The sequence below is a fragment of the Pan troglodytes genome, chromosome 1 (genome assembly GCF_028858775.2).
Source record: "Pan troglodytes isolate AG18354 chromosome 1, NHGRI_mPanTro3-v2.0_pri, whole genome shotgun sequence".
In the NCBI taxonomy this organism is placed as follows: domain Eukaryota; kingdom Metazoa; phylum Chordata; class Mammalia; order Primates; family Hominidae; genus Pan; species Pan troglodytes.
The window spans coordinates 153,433,283-153,456,276 of record NC_072398.2 but is presented as its reverse complement, the minus strand read 5'-3'; the positions used below and the strand labels follow the sequence as shown (position 1 = coordinate 153,456,276).

The 22,994-nt window shown below is 36.5% G+C and overlaps 1 protein-coding gene across 20 annotated transcripts in view; it reads right to left on the bottom strand.

Annotated features, from left to right (window-relative positions):
* Positions 1-3,906: 3,906 nt before the first annotated feature.
* ZZZ3 (zinc finger ZZ-type containing 3) overlaps positions 3,907-22,994 on the bottom strand; it is a 118,949-nt gene continuing 99,861 nt past the window's right edge. For 10 of the 20 annotated variants that reach the window (XM_009423715.5, XM_001168851.8, XM_016921053.4 and 7 more), the window contains 9 exons: positions 21,487-21,634; positions 21,284-21,399; positions 20,505-20,576; positions 19,035-19,136; positions 18,282-18,377; positions 15,468-15,620; positions 7,732-7,866; positions 5,483-5,583; positions 3,907-5,186 (listed from right to left, as the gene is read on the bottom strand). In XM_009423715.5, the coding sequence (XP_009421990.1) occupies positions 5,042-5,186; positions 5,483-5,583; positions 7,732-7,866; positions 15,468-15,620; positions 18,282-18,377; positions 19,035-19,136; positions 20,505-20,576; positions 21,284-21,399; positions 21,487-21,634 (1,068 nt within the window). In that variant the 3' untranslated portion in view covers positions 3,907-5,041. The remainder of the gene's footprint in view (positions 5,187-5,482; positions 5,584-7,731; positions 7,867-15,467; positions 15,621-18,281; positions 18,378-19,034; positions 19,137-20,504; positions 20,577-21,283; positions 21,400-21,486; positions 21,635-22,994) is intronic. The other 10 variants (XM_009423735.5, XM_063817111.1, XM_054667368.2 and 7 more) reach the window with 2 other exon arrangements.

The following is a 22,994-nucleotide window of genomic DNA, read 5'->3' as shown; positions in this document are numbered from 1 at the left end:
TGGCTTTGCCCCTGAAGAGTATCTAGAAGTGCAAATCAACTCTTCTCTAGAACACATTACTGATTTGAATGGCTTGAAATGATATCACTACTTTAAAGTCATAAGATTTTAATACTGGAAAAGACCTTAGAGGTCTCTGTCTAGCAAAAGACCTGTGTGTATGTAGAAGACATCAGAACACAATCTAAACTCCTTTACAATGATGTGTATTCAAGGCCACATCTGAGCTGGCTTGTGCCCTCTTCGATGCCATCAACTACTACTCTCCTCTTGCTCATTTGGCTTAAGCTACTCTGGCCATCTTAATGTTGCCAGAACAAGCCACGGTCTACTGGCTCAGGGCCCGTGTGCTACTGCTATCCTTCTGCCCCTTCCTACAGATTATTCATGCAGCAAATTCCCTTGCTCTATTCTGGTTTCTATTTGAATTTACCCTGGCCAATAGAGGATTTCTTTGCTTATTCCATCTAAAATGGCAGACTATTCCCCATTCTCCCATTATTATTTTTCTCTGAGCGTTACTTATCTTCAAAGCATTTATCCCTGCCTGAATTGAAGTAATAGTTTTTATTTACTTACTTATTGCTGGTCTTCTGCATTAGATTATAACCTCCATAAGGACACGGCTTGGTATCTCCAGTCCCACACACAGTAATTATTATTGAGAGCTAACATATTTAACATACTCTCTGCACCTCCAGTTTTCTCATGTATACAATGGAGAACATAATAGTAATGAACCTCATAGAGGAATTGAGGATTAAACAAAAGTTAGTAAGACACACGAATCATTTACTAGCTCCTAATGTGCAATGAAAGGTAATTCTTTGTCAACACTTACTGAGTGCTTCACTTCCACAACTGGGACTAAGACCCAGAATTTTCACTCCAGTGTCCTTTCCATTACCTTGCTTTTTTTTTTTTTTTTTTTTTTTTTTTTTTTTTTTTGAGACAGCGTTCTCCCCCAGGCTATTATGCCATGGCACCATCTCGGCTTACTGCAGCCTCAACTTCCCAAGTTCAGGTGATTCCCCCAAACTCAGCCTCCTGAGTAGCTGAGACTACAGCCACGTGCCACCATGCCCAGCTAATTTGTATTTTAAGTAAAGACAGGGTTTTGCCATGTTGCCCAGGCTGGTCTCAAACTCCTGGGCTCAAGCAATCTACCTGCCTCGGCTTCCCAAAGTGTTGGGATTACAGACGTGAGCCACCATGCCCAGCCCCATTACACTACTCTTAAAAACATGGAAGAGAATCAAGATACACAGCCTATCTAGGGTCCCACAGAGAACCAAAACCACCTCTGCCACCCAGGGTTGAATCACAGCCTTCGGGTAAGATAGAGTCCAATTCCCCTGTCCTCTCACAGAACTGTCAAGATGACCTTCTGATGCAAGGCCTCTAAGGATCTCACAGACACACTCAATCATAGGTGGTGTCTCTTAAGTTCCTGGAGGAAAAAAATGTAAACTCACCAAAATGTTGGTCATAACAACCAACACATATTTATTGAGAATCTATTAAATGCCAGGCCCTAGAGATACAGACAGACATGGATCGTCTCTGTTCTCATGGAGCTAAATGTATTATAACTCTGAAAAGTCTAGTTAACTAGCTACATTAACTGTAGAAAAAAAAAGTTGTATCTTTTTTCTGGGATCATATAAATAGAAGAACATTTTTCATCAAGAAATAAAAACAGTTTACAGCCTAAATAGGACAATGTCTTCATAAGCTTGTAGAAAACCCTACTGAAATCTGAAGACTTCCAATCCCATCCAGTGCATCTATAGATGAACAACAGGCTTCAAACTTCAATATCCACAATAAGAAATAGTTTTATATAGCACACAACACTTATATTTATGATTGAAAAAGACATTTCACAAAACAATATTTATCTTTATTACATGTGATGTACCATTTTCTCTATTTTTTCAAATGTTCATACCTAGTAAATTTTTGTGTTCTGTGAATCAATTTAAACAAAAAGGGGAAGGGGGGAAAACAGACAAGGCATACTATTAGGTTAAGTGAGAAGCACCCAACATGCATAGAAGAAAATCCTACCCAAGGCAGGAAACACAAGCCTTAGTCCCAGCTTTGCCTGAGACTTTGCAAGCCTGGACATATGCTCAGGTTTTTACTCTTAGGAAGCACACCACGTCAGGAAAACAGAATGTAAGGCAACACCTGCACACCTCCACTCCTAACACCTAGTGTTGCCTGACACAAGGGGAAATTCCTGCTCAGGAAACAGGATAGTAAGGCAGACACTGACTCTGAAGTAATCTGCCTAGGTTAAAATTCAAACATCACCGCTTTACTAACTATACGACCTTGGGCAGGTTAATTAACTTCTCTCTGGCGAGATTTCCTCATATGACAACAGGATAATAAATGACCCTGCCTCATAGAGTTGTTAAGAATTAGTTATCATAGCTTGCTTGGCACATAGTAAACACTGTATCAGTGTTTTCTATTATTATGCATCACACAAAAGGAAACCTCCTCTACCTAAATCTTACAGCAATGGTTTTAGATATTAAAAGTTTCTTAAGATGTGCAAATAACTTGAGCACAATGTATCAGGAAATAGATCTTATCTACTGAATACCACTGAATAAGCAATGCTTTAGCAAGTAGGTCTTTTACAGTCTGTTTTAGCTTACAGTCCAATAATTCTATGTAGGCAGATGGTAGCCTACTGGCAAATGACAGCTCTGCCCATTATTCCTGCAACTCTCAAATTAAAACAATAACAAAACACTACCTACTACTATCTGAACTTCAGGGCCTTTTAAAGCCATGGGAGCTATTTGCCTGGAGCTGAAAAATGCAAAACAAACACATCTTCTGCTCAAGCCGAAAAATCTTCTTAACTCAAAAATCTCAAAAAAATGTTTGCCCTTGAAAAATGCATTCAAATGGTTTGTCTATTCCATTTATATAACAATTGTATCACTCATATCCCTCTTCCAAAGCATACATCATACTTTATGGAATTTTTGAATGGATCTGAATGGCTTTCCAAAACTAACTGGTATTATTTCTACACAAACATAGAAGTTACCATCAAGCGTTACTATCTTGCCTAATTACAAGTTGAAGGCAGATCTTCTGGCATATTCACAAAACATTTAATATAAAAATGCCCAGAATGCTAATGATTCCCCTCTTCACCCACTAATAATTCCAGGGTGAGAAGTTAAGCTCAAGTCCATTTACTTTTCCTTCCGTTATGATATATTATATCTATATCATCAGTGATCTTTAATCAATATATTACTTTAAAATTCTCATATTTCTATATTTAAAATTCTATTACTTTTCTCAATTAAAAAAAAATCAGGGTATGATTTTGGTACCCTGCTATGTACTGAAGAGAACTAGTAAATAATGTTCCCTTGATTTAAAATAGGAAAAAACAGGTGATTCTAAAAATTGGGTCAAAAATAACAATCAATCTTAGAATATTTATACTATCTTTTCCTATAGTTAACAGTAATTTCCAGGAAACAAGGTGATTTTTCAAAAGCCATCTGTTTAAATACATGGGGGCTTATCTTCATGAGACACAACTAGAAAAAAAATTTTCAACTTTAGTTTTCACACCTGAGCATTAATAATTGCCTTTTTCTTTAACCATGGTCCGTGTTTCCTTTTTGTAAGCTAGTTTAATTTAGTGTTTCAGCACACACTGAGTAAAAAACTTTACCATTTTTTACAGGGTTGCTTAAGATCACCCTCTATTCCATAATATATTCCTTATTCTTCATAAACGACAGAAAGAAAACTCTTAAATATGTGAAGCAAACCATTTTAAAAAATACCAATTTCTGGTTTTAACACTGGTAAAAAAAAAATCCAAAATCTAACCAAAAGGAAGTCACAACAAGCATTCTATAATATAAACAGACAGTATCCACATAGTTTATTTCTCACAGTTCTCCTGACAAATGAACATCATTCAAGAACATACTGTATACACAGATAAGAAGAAACATACAAAATGTTTTAAATGATGCACAACAAAATCCAGCAGTATAAAAGAATGCATGTGAACCCTTGCTCACTGTGCAGACTAAATTTAATCACTTGTTTAAATAGTAATAAAAATACAATCTTTTATGGATCTTGTGCAGACTACAAAAGAGGGAAATTATTACCATATATATGATTTTTATATTAGGCAGTTTTCTTTGATGAGTTGTACTGACAACTCCAAATACAGAGGCAGAAGGCTGTGTATTTTAAAGGAATTAATGTTGTGAATTAGAAACTTTACACAGTTACTACCACTGGCACTTCTCACCATAGTTTGTACACATCACATGATCATCTTATATAACATTACATTTAAAAAATATATCTGAGTGACAATTTTATAACATTCACACACCATGAGCTGGTTAAGGAAGCAATGCCACAGTTGCCTCCTGTAGTGCTTCACTGTTGGTAATTAAGGACAATTCATTGTGGTTAAAAGAAATTAGATATCAATATGATTAAGCAGCTCCAATTTACTAAAGGCCATCAATGACCACCACTGGGACAGTGAGTTCTTTTAAAGTGTATATCCTAGAAGCAAACACCATCATTGGTTAAAACTTTGTCTAAAGAAGTCAGTTTCTGTGCTGAAAACTATTTTCACAAAACTGAAGGCTACTAAACTGTTTTAATATAAATACTTTGTCTTCTCATTATCATATTTATGACCAAGTTCTTTGAAACCTTTGGAATTTACTCTCTCTTTAATGTGTGCTCTCATTCCATCTCACCCATTTAAGATCACCACCTAAAACGCAGTGGTGAAAAATTCACCAGGGAAACCTTTGCTCACCAGGAATGTTCAGCTGCTGAACAGTGATCTAGAGCCACAACGGTGCAGAGCTGTACTTGACGAGAACACTCAGGAAGCTCTCATGCTGTGAGTGTCATTTCTGGGAAAGCAGAGAATCTTTCCAAACTGTGCACATAATTAACAATGATACCATTGCTATGTGTTGAAGAGGACTAGTAAATGATGTTCTCTTCCATGTCATCTGTTTGCTGGAAAGTAGTTTGGGTCAAGGTAATTGTAACTGGTGCCCTGAGACACACAGTAGTCTCTGTCTAAGAATGTCTCTGACCTATAAATAGGTTCTAATTGGTGATCTTCCTTGTGAATATCTGTTTCATGTAGACTGTAAAGAAAAAAAGACACACATCATTACATGGTAGTGGATGCATTTTAGTCTGTGTATTACAAAGCTTCCTCACAGCTCTCCCTGTTTAAATCCATTAATCTATCAAAATCTCTAACGGAAAGTTACTTGACATGTGGTATGATTACAGAAAAAAATTAATTGCCTAGAACAACAAAATTTAATTCACTAAGTGTGGGTATTAATATTTTCTATGTTTGGAAATCAAATTCACTAATGGCTGAGAAGCTCTTTTCTTGTCTAAGTTGAAGACTGACAATGAAGAAAACACTTACCAGTCTGAACAAGAATCACAGAAATCCAAAGACATTTCTGGAGGACAATCCTGGCAATGCCACCGAACACCCTGGATGGGTTCTATGCCACAGTTATCACACTATAACAGATTCAGAGAGAAAATGTATTAAGTTATACTGTTCCACGATCTTTTTTATTTTCCACAAGGAAACACATGATGTGCACACAGACATCTTCTCTTCTCTCTCCATGCACAGGACAGTAATATAACACACAAATGGTTATCTGTTAGAGACAATTTCTAGCAAACTAGGTAAAATTCCATCCACTCAATATCAAGATATGGGTGAGTGAGAGGAACATTAGAAGGGATAATCTTCAATCAGCTTAAATTTATTTAAAAATTTTTAAAAGTAAATCATCTCCAACTTGGGTGTTTTGTTATTTGTAATCATCTACTTGAAAGGTACCTCAGACCACTGTATGATGACTATGGTTGAGAAACAGAGTTAATACCATAGTTAAAACTATCCAAATACTGGTTAAGGAAGCAATGCCACAGTTGCCTCCTGTAGTGCTTCACTGTTGGTAATTGATACAGAATTGTTTTAGCAGGTTCTCTTGGCTAACATAAACCCAGGCAACAATGAAATTCTGTCTAAACTTTTATCTTATTGAATCGCTCTCCCAAAGCCTAAAGACTCCTAATAACCAATGCCCATCATGTCAAAAAGGCAGATCTAGCTCTTTCTCAGCGTGGTGGCATTGTGACAGTCCTCAGTGTGTTCTGTGCACTTTTGGAAATCAAAGGATCTATCATTTCTAGTTTCTTTGATCATCTGGTCAACTATAGTGGCTAATAGAATGGCAAACAAGCCATGGCTGGGTTTTGCAGCAAAATTAGGAGAAGTGAAGCAAGTTTTTCTGAAAGGCCAGAGCTGCCAGTTAGGAAAATCTCTATTGGAGAAGCATGGTCACTGAAAGATCAAGAGGGAAAATCATTTAATATAGTATGGTTACTGGCTACTCTAGAGGATCAAAGGTATAACTTTGTTTTTAATTTGGTTTACCAGTCACAGCACACATCAGTACTTTCATGTGCACCCACCAACACCACCAAGTTTATGGTCTCATTATTACTTCCTCCAGTCCAACCAAGTCAATTCTAATGCCTAAAGGCTTCTCAAACTTGCCAATCTTTATTTCCATGGCCACCAGTCAAGTTCAGGACACCCTCCTCTTTTGTCTAAATTATCAAAAGAATCTCTAACCAGTTTCCTTGACTCTAGTCTTGCCTTCCTCTAATTAAGTTTCCATACTATGGCCAAAATGATGAGGGGAAAAGCTGGTCAGTTCCAAACCCACTGCTTTCCTAAAGATCATCACCCCCAATAGTTTAAGTAACTAGAATGATTCTTTCCAAAACGTAAATGTCATGTTACTTTCTGCTTAAAATCATTCAATGGTTCCCCCCACCAACCTCTCAGGATAGTGTGAGCTCCTTGGCAAAATTTATAAGGCGGTGCAAGCAGCCTCTAACTACTCTCTAGTATGTACTCTAGCCACGCTCAACTATTTTGTTTAACTTCTCTAAATTCCTTATGAGAATGAAAACAGAGTAAGGGCAAGAACTGAGTCTGTCTTGTTTACTGCTGAATCTCTAGCACTTAGCAAAGTGACTGGAACATAATGTGTATTACAAAATTCTGCAGAATGAGTATATGCATTTCTATTAGCCTCTCAATCAGAAAGGGAAAAAGACCCATTTCTGACCCATGAACAACAGCAACAAAAAGAGAAACGGCTAAACAAAAGCCCCTCACATTTTACCTCAATTGATAGCTACCTGTATGTCTGTCTTCACTCTACTAAATAATAAACTCTTCACATCAGGAACGATGGCACCACTGCTTTGCATAAATGAATGGGATAAAAGATAACTTTTTCCTACATGCTTAGCAATTCTGGAGTTTAACACTACAGAAACCACTTTAAAGTATCTCTTATCACCCTTTTAAAATTAAATGAATACTGCAGCCTGGCCAACATGGTGAAACCCCCATCTCTATTAAAAATACAAAAATTAGCTAGGCATAGTGGCACACACCTGTAATCCCAGCTACTTGGGTGGCTGAGACACGAGAATCGCTTGAACCCGGGAGGCAGAGGTTGCAGTAAGCTGAGATCACGCCACTGCACTCCAGCCTGGGCAACAGTGAGACTCTGTCTCTAAATAAATAAATAAATAAATAAAATGAAATGAATCCTAAAATTAAATAGAACTTACCTTAAAGCCCACATGTTGCACAAATCCACTTTCAGCTTGCATTTGCTGAAGTTTCTGCTTCTTTAACTTTTTAAACTGTAATAGTTCTTTATATTCAGGTAAATTCCTATACATGATAGGAATACTTTCGTCATCCTATCAAAAAAAAACAAAACAAAACAAAACAAAAATGTTGGTTTGGTAATTAAAATGAATTAAGTGTAAGTAATACTGATACAGAATATTTTTCTACTGATATTTTTCATTTTTAAAATATCTCTTAGTACTCATAGAAAATTAGTGCTGTTATTAGCAGTATTTTCCACTAATGCTTTTGGACAGTTTTTTTTTTTTTTTTTTTTTTAACACAACAGTAATTCTGAATTGTAGCAGACTACTTCAATGCAGGTAAAAGGGAAGCATGGCCATGATTACCACCTCTGTCACACACTATTGCAAACCCAATCCCATCTTTATATTTTCACGGTTACTTGAGTGACTTGTAATCTACTTCTCCCTCATTTAAGGAAGTTCCTCTTCTCCAATCTAACAGATTTTTACATTTGCTCCTGTAAACATGACACTTTCTTAATAACAAGCAAACCAACCTCTGCTCTTGTTTTTTGCTCTGTACTCCCAATGATCAAAGTAGAACATTTCTCTCCTACCCAACAAGATGAACTGAGTTACAAAGATGACTATTTAGAATGGACTGTAAGAGACATAAACAATAAAAATTATATAAATGTATTAAGTAGGCTAGGTGCAGTGGCTTATACCTGTAATCCCAGCACTTTGGGAGGCCGAGGTGGACGGATCACTTTAGGTCAGGAGTTCAAGAGCAGCCTAGCCAACATGGCAAAAGCCTGTCTCTACTAAAAATACAAAAATTAGTTGGGCATGGTGGCATGCACCTGTAATCCCAGCTACTCGGGAAGCTGAGGCAGGAGAATTGCTTGCACCTGGGAGGCGGAGGTTGCAGTGAGCCAAGACTGTGCCACTGCACTCCAGCCTGGGAGACAGAGTGAGACTCCGTCTCAAAATTAAAAAATAAAATAAATGTATTAACTTGAAGTATCCCTTAATAAACTGGCCTTCAAGGTATAAAGTCTATTTATGATTCCGAACTTTTAGATACATATGTTCGGGACCATCCCCCACCTCCCAAATTGACAAGTAGTTTTCTACTCAAAGTATTAACATGCAAAATTTGTCTATTTAAAATTGCTGACAACACTGTGGTTCATCATCCTAGACAACTTCAAGATTATCACAGATGCCCAACTCGCTATTTCTGGCCTCTAATCTTACACTGATTCTACTGAAATGATCTTCATCTTCATTCCTTCTCAGAGTCTCCCACTCCAACAGCCATACCTTGGACCTTGCCTTCAACTATAAGTGTTTTACATCCCAAATATTAAGCTTAGATTTCCTACCTCCACTGTTATTCCTACTTCTCTCATATTCTCACCCCAAATAATCAGCTTATTTTTTTAACCTCATTGAAATTTCTAATCACTATTCTGCTTCCTATTCTCCCAATTCATTTGTGCTCTGCCACCCAGGTTCCATTTCTTTTCTTTGCTACCTCATGACTGATCCCATGCTCACTTATTTCCTAAAAGCATCCCCAATTCTCTGATCCATGTTCTGTAAATTCCCAATCCCGGACCAGACAAGCCCTACCCCACCCACTCCTCCTGCTACATTAGGTATTAAGTGCTATGTTTATTTTATATCAAGTAAACAAAAGCTTACACAAAGCAGCCCAAGTCAGAAATCTAAGTGTTATCCTCAGTTTTTCTTTTTTTTCTTTTTTTGAGACAGAGTTTCACTCTGTCACCCAGGCTGGAGTGCAGTGGCGCGATATCGGCTCACTGCAAACTCCGCCTTCTGGGTTCACGCCATTCTCCTGCCCCAGCCTCCCAAGTAGCTGGGACTACAGGTGCCTGTCACCACACCCAGCTAATTTTTTTGTATTTTTAGTACAGACGGGGTTTCACCGTGTTAGCCAGGATGGTCTCGATCTCCTGACCTCGTGATCTGCCCGCCTCAGCCTCCCAAAGTGCTGGGATTACAGGCACACCACACCTGGCCTATCCTCAGTTTTTCACTCTGTCCTATATCGAATGTAACAAATCCTGTCATTTCTTAATACTTTCTACAATCGCTTTCAAATTGGTCCTCTAGTATCCACCCCCTCCTTTGCCCCTACCATTACTTAAAAGTTCCCAATGGTTTCCTGACTATCTACAGCATCAAGTCCAAAGTCTTTGGCTGAATAAAAGATTCTTTACAATTTCACACTTCATCTATCTTATCTCCCACTTTTTCCTGTTATTTTATTTTTATTTTTATTATTTTATTATTATTATTATTTTTTTTGAGAGAGGGTTTCACTCTGTCACCCAGGCTGGAGTGCAATGGTGGGGCTCTCTGCAGACTTGACCTCCCAAGCTCAAGTGATTCTCCCACCTCAGCCTCCTCAGTAGCTGAGATGACAGGCGCACACCACCAAGCCTGGCTAATTTTTTTTTTTTTTTTTTTTTTTTGTAGAGACGGGGTTTCGTCATGTTGCTCAGGCTGGTCTCGAACTTCTGGGCTCGAGTGATTTGCTCATCTAGGCCTCACTTATTGCTGGGATTACAGCATGAGCCACTGCGCCTGGCCCCACTATCCATTTCAAATTCTTGTCAACTAAAGATGTTTGATGATTGTTATTACCATACTATGTCACCACTGAGAAAGACAACATTAAGTAATGCTATACACTAATAAATAAGTGACCCGAATAATTAGATAATATAGTAAGAAACGTCTTAATGAAATTTACTTAATTCAGGTATTTTGCGAATGCAAAGAGTGTAAACACTTTTAAATTTTTAGATTTGCATTTAAATGCTAAGGATATTATTAAATGTGATCAGCAAGGCTAAGATTAAGAAAAGTTAAATCACCTCACACCCAGTAGGTGGCTACTACTGAAAATAAATAAATAAATAAATAACCAGTGTTGGTAAGGATGTAAATAAATTGGAATCCTTATGCACTGTTGGTGAGAATGTAAATGGTACAGCTCCTATGGAAAACAGTATGGTGGTTCCTCAAAAAATTTAGCATAAAATTACCATACAATCTAGCAATTCTACTTCCCAAAAGAACTGAAAGCAGGATATTTGTATACCCATGTTCACAGTAGCATTATTCACAATAGCCAAAAGGTGGAAGCAACCCAAGTATCCATCAACAAATGAATGGATAAACAAAATGTGGCATACAATATTGGGAATATAATGCAGCCTTAAAAAGGAAAGAAATTGTGATACATGCTACAAAATGGATGAACCTTGAAGACCATACGCTGGGTGAAACAAGCCAGTCACAAAAGGACAAATACTGTATGCTTCCACTTATTTGAGGTATGCAGAGCAGTCAAATTTATAGATACGGAAAGCAGAATAATGACTGCCAGAGGCTAGAAAAAGGGGTGCTGGGGAGATGTTTAATAGGTACAGAGTTTCAGTCATGTAAGCTGAGAGCTCTGGAAACCGGTTGCACAATAATGTGACTGTACATAGCATTGCTGAACTGTATACTATAAAAATGGTGAGGATGGTAAATTTCATGTTATGTGTATTTCATCAAAATTAAAAGAAAAAATTTTTAAAGCCTCATAGATTTCCTAATCATAATCACTTTAAACTTACTTAAAGGGGACTAATATCAAATGGAGCTAAAACTGTATACAGATTTCGAAGCCACGGGTAAATAACATGTAAGTAAGTGTTCTATCTATTGCTTTTTGAAAAGAGAAACTAAAATCTATAAACTTTTCCACCAGATGCTTCATAAATATACATCTTGAGTAGCTATTTTAAAGTGATCAGAATAATTTGAACTGGCACTCATTTTTAAATAAATAAACTCAACAACAACAAAAATTACATCAAATCTAATCCACTCTACTATATTTTGCCAATTTGTCAAACTGTACCTTTGGGTTTTGTTTTTTTGTGGGTTTTTCTGAGGGTTTTGGGTTTTTTTGTTTTGTTTTGTTTTTTGAGATGGAGTCTCACTCTGTCTTCCAGGCTAGAGTGCAGTGGCACGATCTCGGCTCACTGCAAACCTCTGCCTCCTAGGTTCAAGTGATCCTCCTGCCTCAGCCTCCCGAGTAGCTGGGACTACAAGCATGCACCACCATACCTGGCTAATTTTTGTATTTTTAGTAGAGACGGGGTTTCACCATATTGGCCAGGCTGGTCTCCAACACCTGACCTCATGATTCATCTGCCTCAGCCTCCCAAAATGCTGGGATTACAGGTGTGAGACACTGTGCCCGGCCTTTTTGTTTGTTTTTTTAAGACAGAGTCTCCCTCTGTCGCCCAGGCTGGAATGCAGTGGCGTCATCCAGGTTCACTGCAGGCCCAATTTCCCAGGCTCAAGTGATCCTCCCATCTCAGCCTCTTGAGCAGATGGGACTTCAGGAATGCACCACCATGCCAGGCTGATAATTTTTTCTTTTTTCTTTTTTGTAGAGATGGGGTCTCACTATGTTGCCCAAGCTGGTCTTGAACTCCCAGGCTCAAGCGATCCTCCTGCCTCAGCTTCCAACGGTACTAGGATTACAGTTGTGAGCCACCACGCCTAGCCAAATTGTACTTTTTTTAAGTACTCCACCACCACTCTTCATCTGGCCAATTTTTATCCATACTTCAAGTACCATCTTCACTGTCACCCTCTCAGGTCTTCCCCTGAAACTCTCAATCTAAATTAAGTACCTCTTAAATAATTATGTTAGCATCTCTTTTTCCTTTGAAGCATTTTTTAATTTATTTTTTTGGAGATGGAGTTTTGCCCTTGTTGCCCAGGCTGGAGTGCAGTGGCACAATCCCAGCTCCTGGCAACCTCCGCCTCCCGGGTTCAGGCAATTATCCTGCCTCAGCCTCCTGAGTAGCTGAGATTACAGGCATGCACCACCATGCCCAGCTAATTTTTTTTTTTTTTTAAGTAGAGATGAGGTTTTACCATGTTGGCCAGGCTGGTCTTGAACTCCTGACCTCAGGTGATCTGCCCACCTCAGCCTCCCAAAGTGCTGGGATTACAGGTGTGAGCCACAGTGCCCGGTCTGAAGTACTTTTTTAAATGTGTGATTTACTGATGTGATTACACATTTATCTCCTCCCATAGACTAAAATTTATGAGCACAAAGATCAGACATATTTTGTTCATAACTATGTATCTAATCCCTCGCAAAGCCTGATAAATAGTAAGTTTAAATAAATATTTCTCAGATGTACAATTCTAATAATCACAAAGTATGAAATTATACACAAATGCTGTTTAAAACACAGCAATGATAGTAGTCATTTTTCAAAAGACAAGTTTAAAAGGAAATTTAAAAATTTTTATGAATAGTTATTAAGGTAGTTTGATGCCAAAGTATACAATCAGTATTTGATTAATCTAGCTATAGAACAAAGGAGCTTACTTTTATTTGATAACTTTTCATTAAAATATCCTTTTCCAATTCTATATAATCAGAGTATTAAGGAAGATGTAGGGTGATCTTTATGTCCTTTTAAGCAAGGAATCAGAATCAGGTTAAGTATTGAGAAAATAATTTCAGGAATAGTAAATAATAAAAAATATTAACAGCAACAAAAAGAAATCCCTATATATGTAAAGTAAAATAAAGTGAATTAACCTAAATTAATATCCAACCATGGCAACAGTGAGAGGGATTATTTATTCCAAGATAATTTAAAAACCAATTTGACTTTACTTCTGTAGTGGGATATATATATATCTATAGATATAGATATAGATATATAGATTTATATATAGATATATATATATTTATATAGATATATCTATATATATGGCAAAATAAAGAACTGAAAAACAAACCGTTTTCAGGAACCATATTAATAGTAGTGTTGGTTATTAATATATTCTGAGATTGTTCTGGGCAGTGTGAGACAAAGGAAGTAAGTATTACATTGATGTCATTGAGAACTATGATTTTTAACCCGCAGAAAGGAGATACATATTTAAGATCGATTAGGGTAGATAAAAGTCCTAGAGTTCTTAAGTTGAATTTGCAATTAAAATATGAACTTAATGATGTCTTTCATCCTTAAATAAAATAAAAATGTATCATATTTCCCAGCTCTGTCCATTAACAGGCCTACAAACAATGATGAACCCAGCAGCAAGTAACATTCCTACAGTCAGGATATAGTCTCTAAATACCATTTCCCAGTAAAAAGAAGGACTGACTCTGGGTCTGAGGCAGGAAATATACAAGATGAGCCTGGACTTTCCTTGTTAAAAATGGGTATTAAGCTATTAAACACTATTAGAGTCTTATCAAAAGAACTTATAAGCCAACTTAAATAGGCTACAACAAACCAAAGATGGGCCACTTTGAACACTAACAAAGGCAGTAACATCAATGAATTGAAATACATTAAATACATTTAGGGCCAATAGTTCATAAGAATACAAAAAATTTTTAAACCTCATTGGTCATCTTTGAAGGATATGAGAAAATGAACTCATTATTTTAAAAACCAGAAAACAGGCCAGGCGTGGTGGCTCACGCCTATAATCTCAGCACTTTGGGAGGCCGAGGCAGGCAGATCACGAGGTCAGGACATCCAGAATATCCTGGCCAACATGGTGAACCCCCGCCTCTACTGAAAATACAAAAACTAGCCGGGCATGGTGGCACACGCCTGTAGTCTCAGCTACTCAGGTGCCTGAGGCAGGAGAATCACTTGAACCTGGGAGGCAGAGGCTGCAGTGAGCCGAGATTGCACCACTGCACTCCTGCCTGGGCGACAGAGCGAGACTCTGCCTAAAAAAGAAAGAAAAAGAAAAAAAAGGGAGAATTGAGCAATTATCTCACCTTTTCTGTATGTACCTCAGAGTAACCAAATAGTTGACTAGGGGGCAGGGGGATTACTTTTAGAATAGTCCATCAAGTAAATGAAGAAATGATAGCATAATCACTATTCTGTAACATCTAATGAATTAATCAATTTAGGCAATGATCAGTGGCTGTTATGCCAAAAAAAGAGACAACCAGGCTGATGAAAGTAAACGTGAAGCAGTCCTGCCTACCCTAACAAACAAATACATCTGAATCTCATCAATGCTCTTGACCTACTATGAATTTACAGGAAGTTCAGAAAACAGAGGAACAGATTAAATGACAAGAAGATGTAATCAATAAAATCCATACTGCAAAATTCTATAAGACAAATGAACCAGTTCTTCAACAAAAACATTGGGAGAGGGAAAAAAGGAAAGTGAAAGAGGGAGAATGAACCTATTGTGATTTATGGGCTTTATTTGGATCCAAACCCAAATGAAGAAATTAGAAAAAAAATCATTAACAGTGACTATATATTTCACTGTATAACAAATTACCTTTTATAAACATGATAATTATATTGTGTAATATCTGGGACTTGCTCCAAAATAATGCAGAGCAGAGTTGAGGTGGGTAGGGAGGGAGTAGAGATTAAAATAAGGTAGCTTCATGTTGATAATTGTTAAGGTTCATTATACTATTCTCTCTATTTTTGTATATGTTTGAAATTTTCCTCACAAAAGTACATTACTTAAAAACTATACATTTGACTTGTTCATTAAAAGAAACCAACACTCTCTGAAGAGTGGAAACAATTAGAAAATCCTACTCTCTTCTATACCTTGATGTGTATAACAACTTGATGTGTATAACTTACTGATGCATCTTCAACAGCAGTGTTCATGTGGCTATGAAAACAAGATCGGTCATCATCTTCATCCATATACACTGGCGGTTCATGTGAAGTCATGAAAGTGGAAGGCTTAAAGAGATGCTTATTAAGAGGGTGCTGTCGTCTGCTTGTTGAAGACTAAGTAAGAAAACAAATTTTTAATTGGGACAGTGAAAAATCATTACAAGAATCAAAAATATAAAAATACAAATGTTACTTCCAACAAGTCTATCAGAAGAATTTCACTCTATCCTTTAGCATACTCTTACGTTGTTGCTTTTTCTGTTTTCTGTGTTTTTAAAGCATAACTAGCTTTAAAAAAATTTTTTTAAATGTAGGGGAAATACCCCAACAACGGTAAAATGGACCACATGTTTAATATCTAGCTTATATTTGTATCCTCAGCATTTATCATACTCTTGGCAGTCAAATGCTGGCTGCACGGAATTCTTATGATCATCTTATAGAAGATCAGACAGGATGAAGTGGCCTATGCCAGACATAAAACTATCCAGTAAAAAGTAAAAGGAAAATTTCTATAACATTATGAATATCTGAAAATACTTATCTAACATTGATTGACTGCTTATTCTATGCCAGGGGTGTCCAATCTTTGGCTTCCCCGGGCTACACTGGAAGAATTGTCTTGGTCCACACATAAAATACACTAACACTAAAAAAAAAAAATTTCTTGTAATGTTTTAAGAAAGTTTACCAATTTGTGTTGGGCCACATTCAAAGCTGTCGTGGGCCACATGTGGTATGTGGGTCATGGGTTGGACAAGCTTGCTCTATGCCAATGTCATTTAATCCTTACAACATTCCTATAACGTAGTTATCATCACCTCTAATTTAAAAATGAGAAAACTGAGGACAGGGAGGTTAAGTTTCTTGTTCAGTGTGTTGCAGCTAGATAGTGGTAGAACCAGGATTATAAACTAGGCCTATGTGGTGCCCAAATTCTCACTTTCCACCACTATGCAGCCTGCCTGTCTTGATCAATAGCACAGTCACAAAGAACACCCTCAGCTACATGAAGAACCATCATTTCACCTGTTTCCAAATTTAAACTCTAACAATGGCAAGCAATCATTGTAAATATAGCTGTACTAGATCTTCACAGTCAAAATACAGTACACCTAAGGGAAAAAAACACATGTAGGTTCTCCAGTATTCCTTTTGTTATCATTATCCAGTGTTAATGATGAAAACATATGGTTACATCTATAAAATTAGCTTAGAAATTAACCATGAAAATAAGAGCTCTTACATTAAACACAGGTTAATGTAAGGTTCCAATATTCCACAGTTATAGGATGAACTCTACAAATCTACACAGCTTGTGCTATATTTGGTGGGAAACCCAAAATATTTAAAACAATTGGCAAATTAAAACAAGCTTCCAAAGCTTGGTTAAAAAAAAATTTTTGTTAATGTGTAAAACATGAACAATATTCTTAATGTAAAATTACATGAAATAGCTTCAGTATGGAAGGGTAACAGCACTAGATATACTCTTAGCTTCTCTTTATGAGAAAGATGTCAGTGGTGGGGAGGGAAAAGTAACAGGATAACTTATTAAGAAAATTTAAAACAGCCAATTAGGTGTCTTTATTTTTTGCGATTACAAGAAATTGGCTACTTTTTTTTTTTTTTTTTTTTTTTTTGAGACGGAATCTGCCTCTGTCGCCCAGGCTGGAGTGCAGTGATGTAATCTCGGCTCACTGCAACCTCTGCCTCCCAGGTTCAAGCGATTCTTCTGCCTCAGCCTCCCGAACAGCTGGGACTGCAGGTGCGTGCCACCACACCCGGCTAATTTTTGTATTCTTAGTAGAGACGGGGTTTCACCATATTGGCCAGGCTGGTCTTGAACTCCTGACCTCGTGATCCACCCGCCTCGGCCTCCCAAAGTGCTGGGATTACAGGCGTGAGCCACCGTGCCCGGCCGAAACTGGCTACATTTTAATGTAGTGTCCTGTTTGGGAAAGAAACAGTAGCTTCTCCACTGTAGAAAGCAACAGAGAAAAGTGGAAAAAGTGTGGCATCAGAATGAGAGAGAATCAGTGGTTCCCAGACTTAGCAGCTAAGCAACTAGATAATTCACTCAACATACCTGAGGGCCCAGTTTCCTTACCAAATAAAAGGTTATAGAACAGTAGAGTCTGGCTCAGAGCCAATATAACAGCTAGCTATTAATATTATGTCAGTAAAGTGAAGATGATAAGACTATTTATATTTCAAGAATTGTAGAAAGGATTAAATACAATATTTTATTTTTTTAAAGATATGGGACTTCACTATGTTGCCTAAGTTGGACTCAAACTCCTGGCCTCAATTGTTCCTCGTGCCTCAGCCTCCCAAGTAGCTGGGACAACAGGTGCACACCACTGTGCCTGGCTTTAGAATATCATAATAAACCTTTCTATTCTTGGATTTATGTAGCATTATCTACAAAACAGAAATTGATTTATTAAATTTATTAAATGATTGATTTATTAAATAATCAAATATCCTAAAAACTTTACCCTCACAAAGGCCTTTCTAACATATTTTGAATCTAAAATCTTTCAAGTAGCAGTCATTCACATTACTCCAAAGAAAATAATGAAGAATCATGAATTTCACTGAGCAGCAATAATGGAGTCCTTACCCTCCACTTTTGCACAATATAAGGAAATGCTTAGAATGAACAGAAGTTTTAAAATACAACACTATTCTGTCAAATGTGTAGATTTTTACATAGCAATTCTTACTTTAATAAATTTAATCTACAGTTTACTTTCATGTATTTTCTTTTACCTTTTTGGAGTATATATATAAGTTTGGTGTTCTGCCTGGTACTGGAATGCCAGCTTTAGTTAGCTTTATGAAATACTTCTGTACTCGGCTGGCAACCTAAGGAAACATGACAAGTCTTTTAACACAATGAGATGACATACAATACCTGAGTCGTTTTTAAAAATTAAAACGTACATGAGTATCTAATGAATGCTAAGAATTCAATACTCATCATGAATCTAGAATTAACAATAAACTGCCACCAAATACACATATATTTTAAAATCTAGGCCAAACAAAAATTATTCAAGTAAATTTAAATTTGATTCTAAAGCTAAACACATATTTCAACTTGTGAACACTTACATTTGTAGTATAAAAACACATCTATTAATATAGATGGGAATATGAAGGAGTAAACTGCAAGATACATTTTTAGAAAGACAACCAGGAAACACTAAGGCAATGAAACAAATCTGTTTGCTCAGTATAACCAAAAAGTATACAATTAGTATATTTAGTAAGCATTCAAGAGAAACTAAGTCCATTATATGTTCATTTTTTAATATTTCGTAACGATCCAAAGCAGAAGTATCTCAAGTTGTTTCTGAAATCAACGAAAATATATACGATTTTTTTAAAAAAACACCACATACTACAGCACTCTGTAGCTGAAAGTGTTATGGCAGATCGCCCAATGTCAGCTGCATTATTCTCCTTTATTAAAAAACTACCAAAAGCATACCAGCAATCTGCAGTCATCTCCTCAATTACCTGTTTTGCTGTCCTGTTGCCCAATTCATCTGCTATCTTCTGCCAGCGTCGAGATTCTACTTCTTCAGGAGGGTATTTGATGAGTAGCTGTTCCAGCTTTTTCTAAGCCATACCCAAGACCAAATTTAAGAAAATATGTATTTAATTTTAAATATTGAATTTCTAAATAAATACATTCACATTTCATTTCAAAGTGTAATACTCTCTCCCACCTTTGGGGGTTACATAATTAGAAATCCTCATGGTAGGAAAAATTTCTAGTTAGAAACTTAAGACTTCACAGGGAACAATGAAATTAGAGAATAAACTTATGAAAGAGCTTAGAAAAGTTTTCTATTCATGTAAGTAAAAATATCTCATAAGAAAACAGAAAATAAGTAAACAAATTGGTAGATTACACATTTTAGTGATTTCCACTGAAATCACTAAATCCACTGAAATCCAAGAAAAGATGGACAATCTTTTCTTACTTTTCTTTCCCCTACAGTTTTAACAAAAACGTGTAAATTCACTTAAATTTTGACTATTAAAAGAGGCTTTTCCTTCTTTTGTATGGTCCTTTATTCAAATATTTGATTTTAATATTCCTTCTTGTCTCCTATATCTTCTCATAGTCCTAAAGATGCAGAAAAATCTGGATGCTTGAAATAAATAGATTTCCCAAAGCTTTTTATAAACTGTTAAACGTATAGCTGTGGGGTTAATAGCCATATGAGACAAAGATGTGCCTCAAACTTCACCCACTAACAACCCTAGCCATTAGCCAAAAAACAATTCTAACTGTATGCCAAAACTGACTTGACTTCCTCACCTCCCTTCGACAACAAAAATAAGAATGCACTTTAAAGCTCAGCTTTACTGGCCTCAGGTTTTTCTCTCTCCCAAAGCTACATTACAAAAACATCTATTTTATTCTATCCACTTCTACTCCCCTCTCAAAACCCAGGTTCCTTCTTTTAAAATTATCCCCAAACAAAAGTTTACACATTCTCAAAATCCAAAATTCTTGACGTATGCAAAAAGGTATACAAAAATAAGCCTAAATATTTAAAACTCATGGCTAACAGGCATCACATACAACAATATACACCTGACTCAAAATACAGGCTCTTTTCTTTTTGAGATGGAGTCTCACTCTGTTGCCCAGCCTGGAGTGCAGTGGCATGATCCTGGCTCAATGCAACCTCTGCCTCCTGGGTTCAAGCAATTCTCCTGCCTCAGCCTCCCGAGTAGCTGGGATTATATATGCACACGCCATCACACCCAGCTAATTTTTGTATTTTTAGTAGGGTTTCACCATGTTGGCCAGGTTGGTCTTGAACTCCTGACTTCAAGTGATCCACCCATATCAGCCTCCCAAAGTGCTGGGATTACAGGCGTGAGCCACTGGACCTGGCCTCATAATACTGACTCTGATGTTAACTGTTTACTTGTTTTTTTAAGCCTACACGATTTTGAAATATCTATTACCTGTTCTTCAACAGTCCACAATTGGTTAAATGTTTCAGGTTTGGTATCATCACACAAGCGTCCTCTTATCATCTGCACATAAGACAAGGATTTTGTCAGAGAGAAAATAACAACATCTATCCTTTGATATAGCCAAATAACACGCAAATTGTGGAATTTTTAAATTAATTTCAAAATATTTGAGTAAATTTGTTTTTTAATGTATATGCTTTTTTTTTTAACTGTTTACAAAATGCCTTCACATTATTTTATTTTGTTTGGTTTTATACTCTCAGCAATCCTGTGAAATACATAATAGTACTGTAACTTCATTTTTTAAAAAAGGGAAAGGAAATGTGGGCTCAGAATTGAAAAGTAACATGTCCACTGAGGTTCATCTAACTAAGAGTGGCAAGGCCAGGACTCAAATCCTGGTCACATTTCACTACACACAAAGGAACTACTATTTTTAGAGTAAATACTATGCGTCGGATACTGTACTAGGCACATTGCATATACTACCTATTTAACCCTCACCAACAACCCTACAAGATAGGTAATATCAACTACATTTTATACAAAAGGAAACTGCAGCTTAGAGACTTCAACGTAAATGATGTCTGAAGGTTCACGGCTAGTAAGTTAGGACTCCAACCTAAGTTTTTCTTAATTTCAAAGTTCTTATCTCCTTTATCTTCCAGTGAAAGACTGCTTTAATTTTAAGAACACAAACCAGCAAAATGTTAAATTGTTTTGTCTAAAATTCAAATTCTCCTACTCCAGTATTTCACACTGCTTACCTGAGGACGACTGCTTGAGCCTTCTGGACCATCACTCAAAGGCAACATAGAATATGAAAGGGACTCTCCATCCTTCTTAGGATCTAAAGGACTTTTTGGTCTAGCAGGTAAACCTACTAAAAAATAAGACCACATACAGAACTGTTAAAGCAAAACATTGCCAGATATTTTTCTACTTAAATTCTTATCATATGATTTCTTACCTTTATCAAAAACTAGCTTAACTCTTCTAGTATGTCTTTTACGATTTTTAAATTCTCTTTCAAAATTCCCAAGGCTATGGGTATATTGGTCCCATACGATCTCAGGCAATTGAACAACTCTCTGTGGATATGGAAGCCCAATATCAGCCTGGAGGCAGGGGAGAAAAAACAAAATAAAGTAAAAGTCTAAATTTAATTAAAGAAATAATCCACCACAGTCAAATTTTCAGATGACTCCAAATCCAAATAATCAATGGGGCATTTCTATTCATGTTTAAATCCAAGAGACAATAAAGTTAATTAATATAGTCTAAATATTAAATGCTAAAGATGATAAGTAAAGAAATGAATTTAGCAAAACCTAAGTACGACTTCTAGTTGGAGGGTAGTGTCTTTTAAAATAATGATAGTAATATAAAATAAAACTAACAACCCATAAATGTTCTCTGCATTCCATATACCAATATATATCACCAGTTTCATTAATATGAACTAGGAGGAATTTTTTATATGTCCACTAAAACAAACATGTTACCAGTCAACAACATAACTAATATGATAAACCTAAATAAAATAGGCAAATTGAGTTGGCATGAGCAAACCCAGAAAAATAGAAGAATCAATCTTTTAAATTAAATCTAGTAGGAAAATTTTTTTCCAAAGAACACAGGACTTCCATGGTAATTTTTTTCTTTTTTTTTTTTTAAGTCCCAGACACTGATAACCTCATGGTTATTAAAATATCTTAATTTAATATATTTCCGTGTAATTGTATAAAAAATTATTAAGATGGTCAACATCACATCTTTATTTCTGAAATAAAGTGAAAAGAAATTCCATTCTAGGCTGAGCGCAGTGGCTCATGCCTGTAATCTCAGCACTTTGGGAAGCCGAGGCTGGTGGATCACTTCGGGTCAGGAGTTCAGACCAACCTGGCCAACATGGTGAAACCCAGTCTCTACTAAAAATAAAAAAATTAGCCAGGTGTGGTACAGTGCATTTGCAGTCCCAGATACTCAGGAGGCTGAGGCAGGAGAATCTGTTGAACCTGGGAGGCAGAGGTTACAGTGAACTGAGATCAGACCCCACTGCACTCCAGCCTGGGTGACCTAGTGAGATTCCATCTCAAAAAAAAAGAAAAAAGAAAGAAATGAAAGTCCGTTCTAAACTAAACCTGAAAGTGAAGAATCAGGAAATAATCAACTGCATGCAAATCTAGTAAATATGCCTAATTGCATTTTTTGCCTACCCGGGAAAGTAAATGAAATGAAATTAAGGTTAACAAATTTTTCATTAGTAAAGTAAAAATTTCGTTTCAAATTTTTACTTTACTAACACCATCTGTTTTAGTTGAATCCATTGTAAATAACCATTATAAGTCTTATATCTTTTTGTACCAGTAAATTATTTAATAACAGCAACGCAGAATCAATAAACACTTAAAGGGGCCTCATTTTAACACAGAAGGTACACCAAAATTCTAAAAACCTTAGAAGTTTTAACAAATC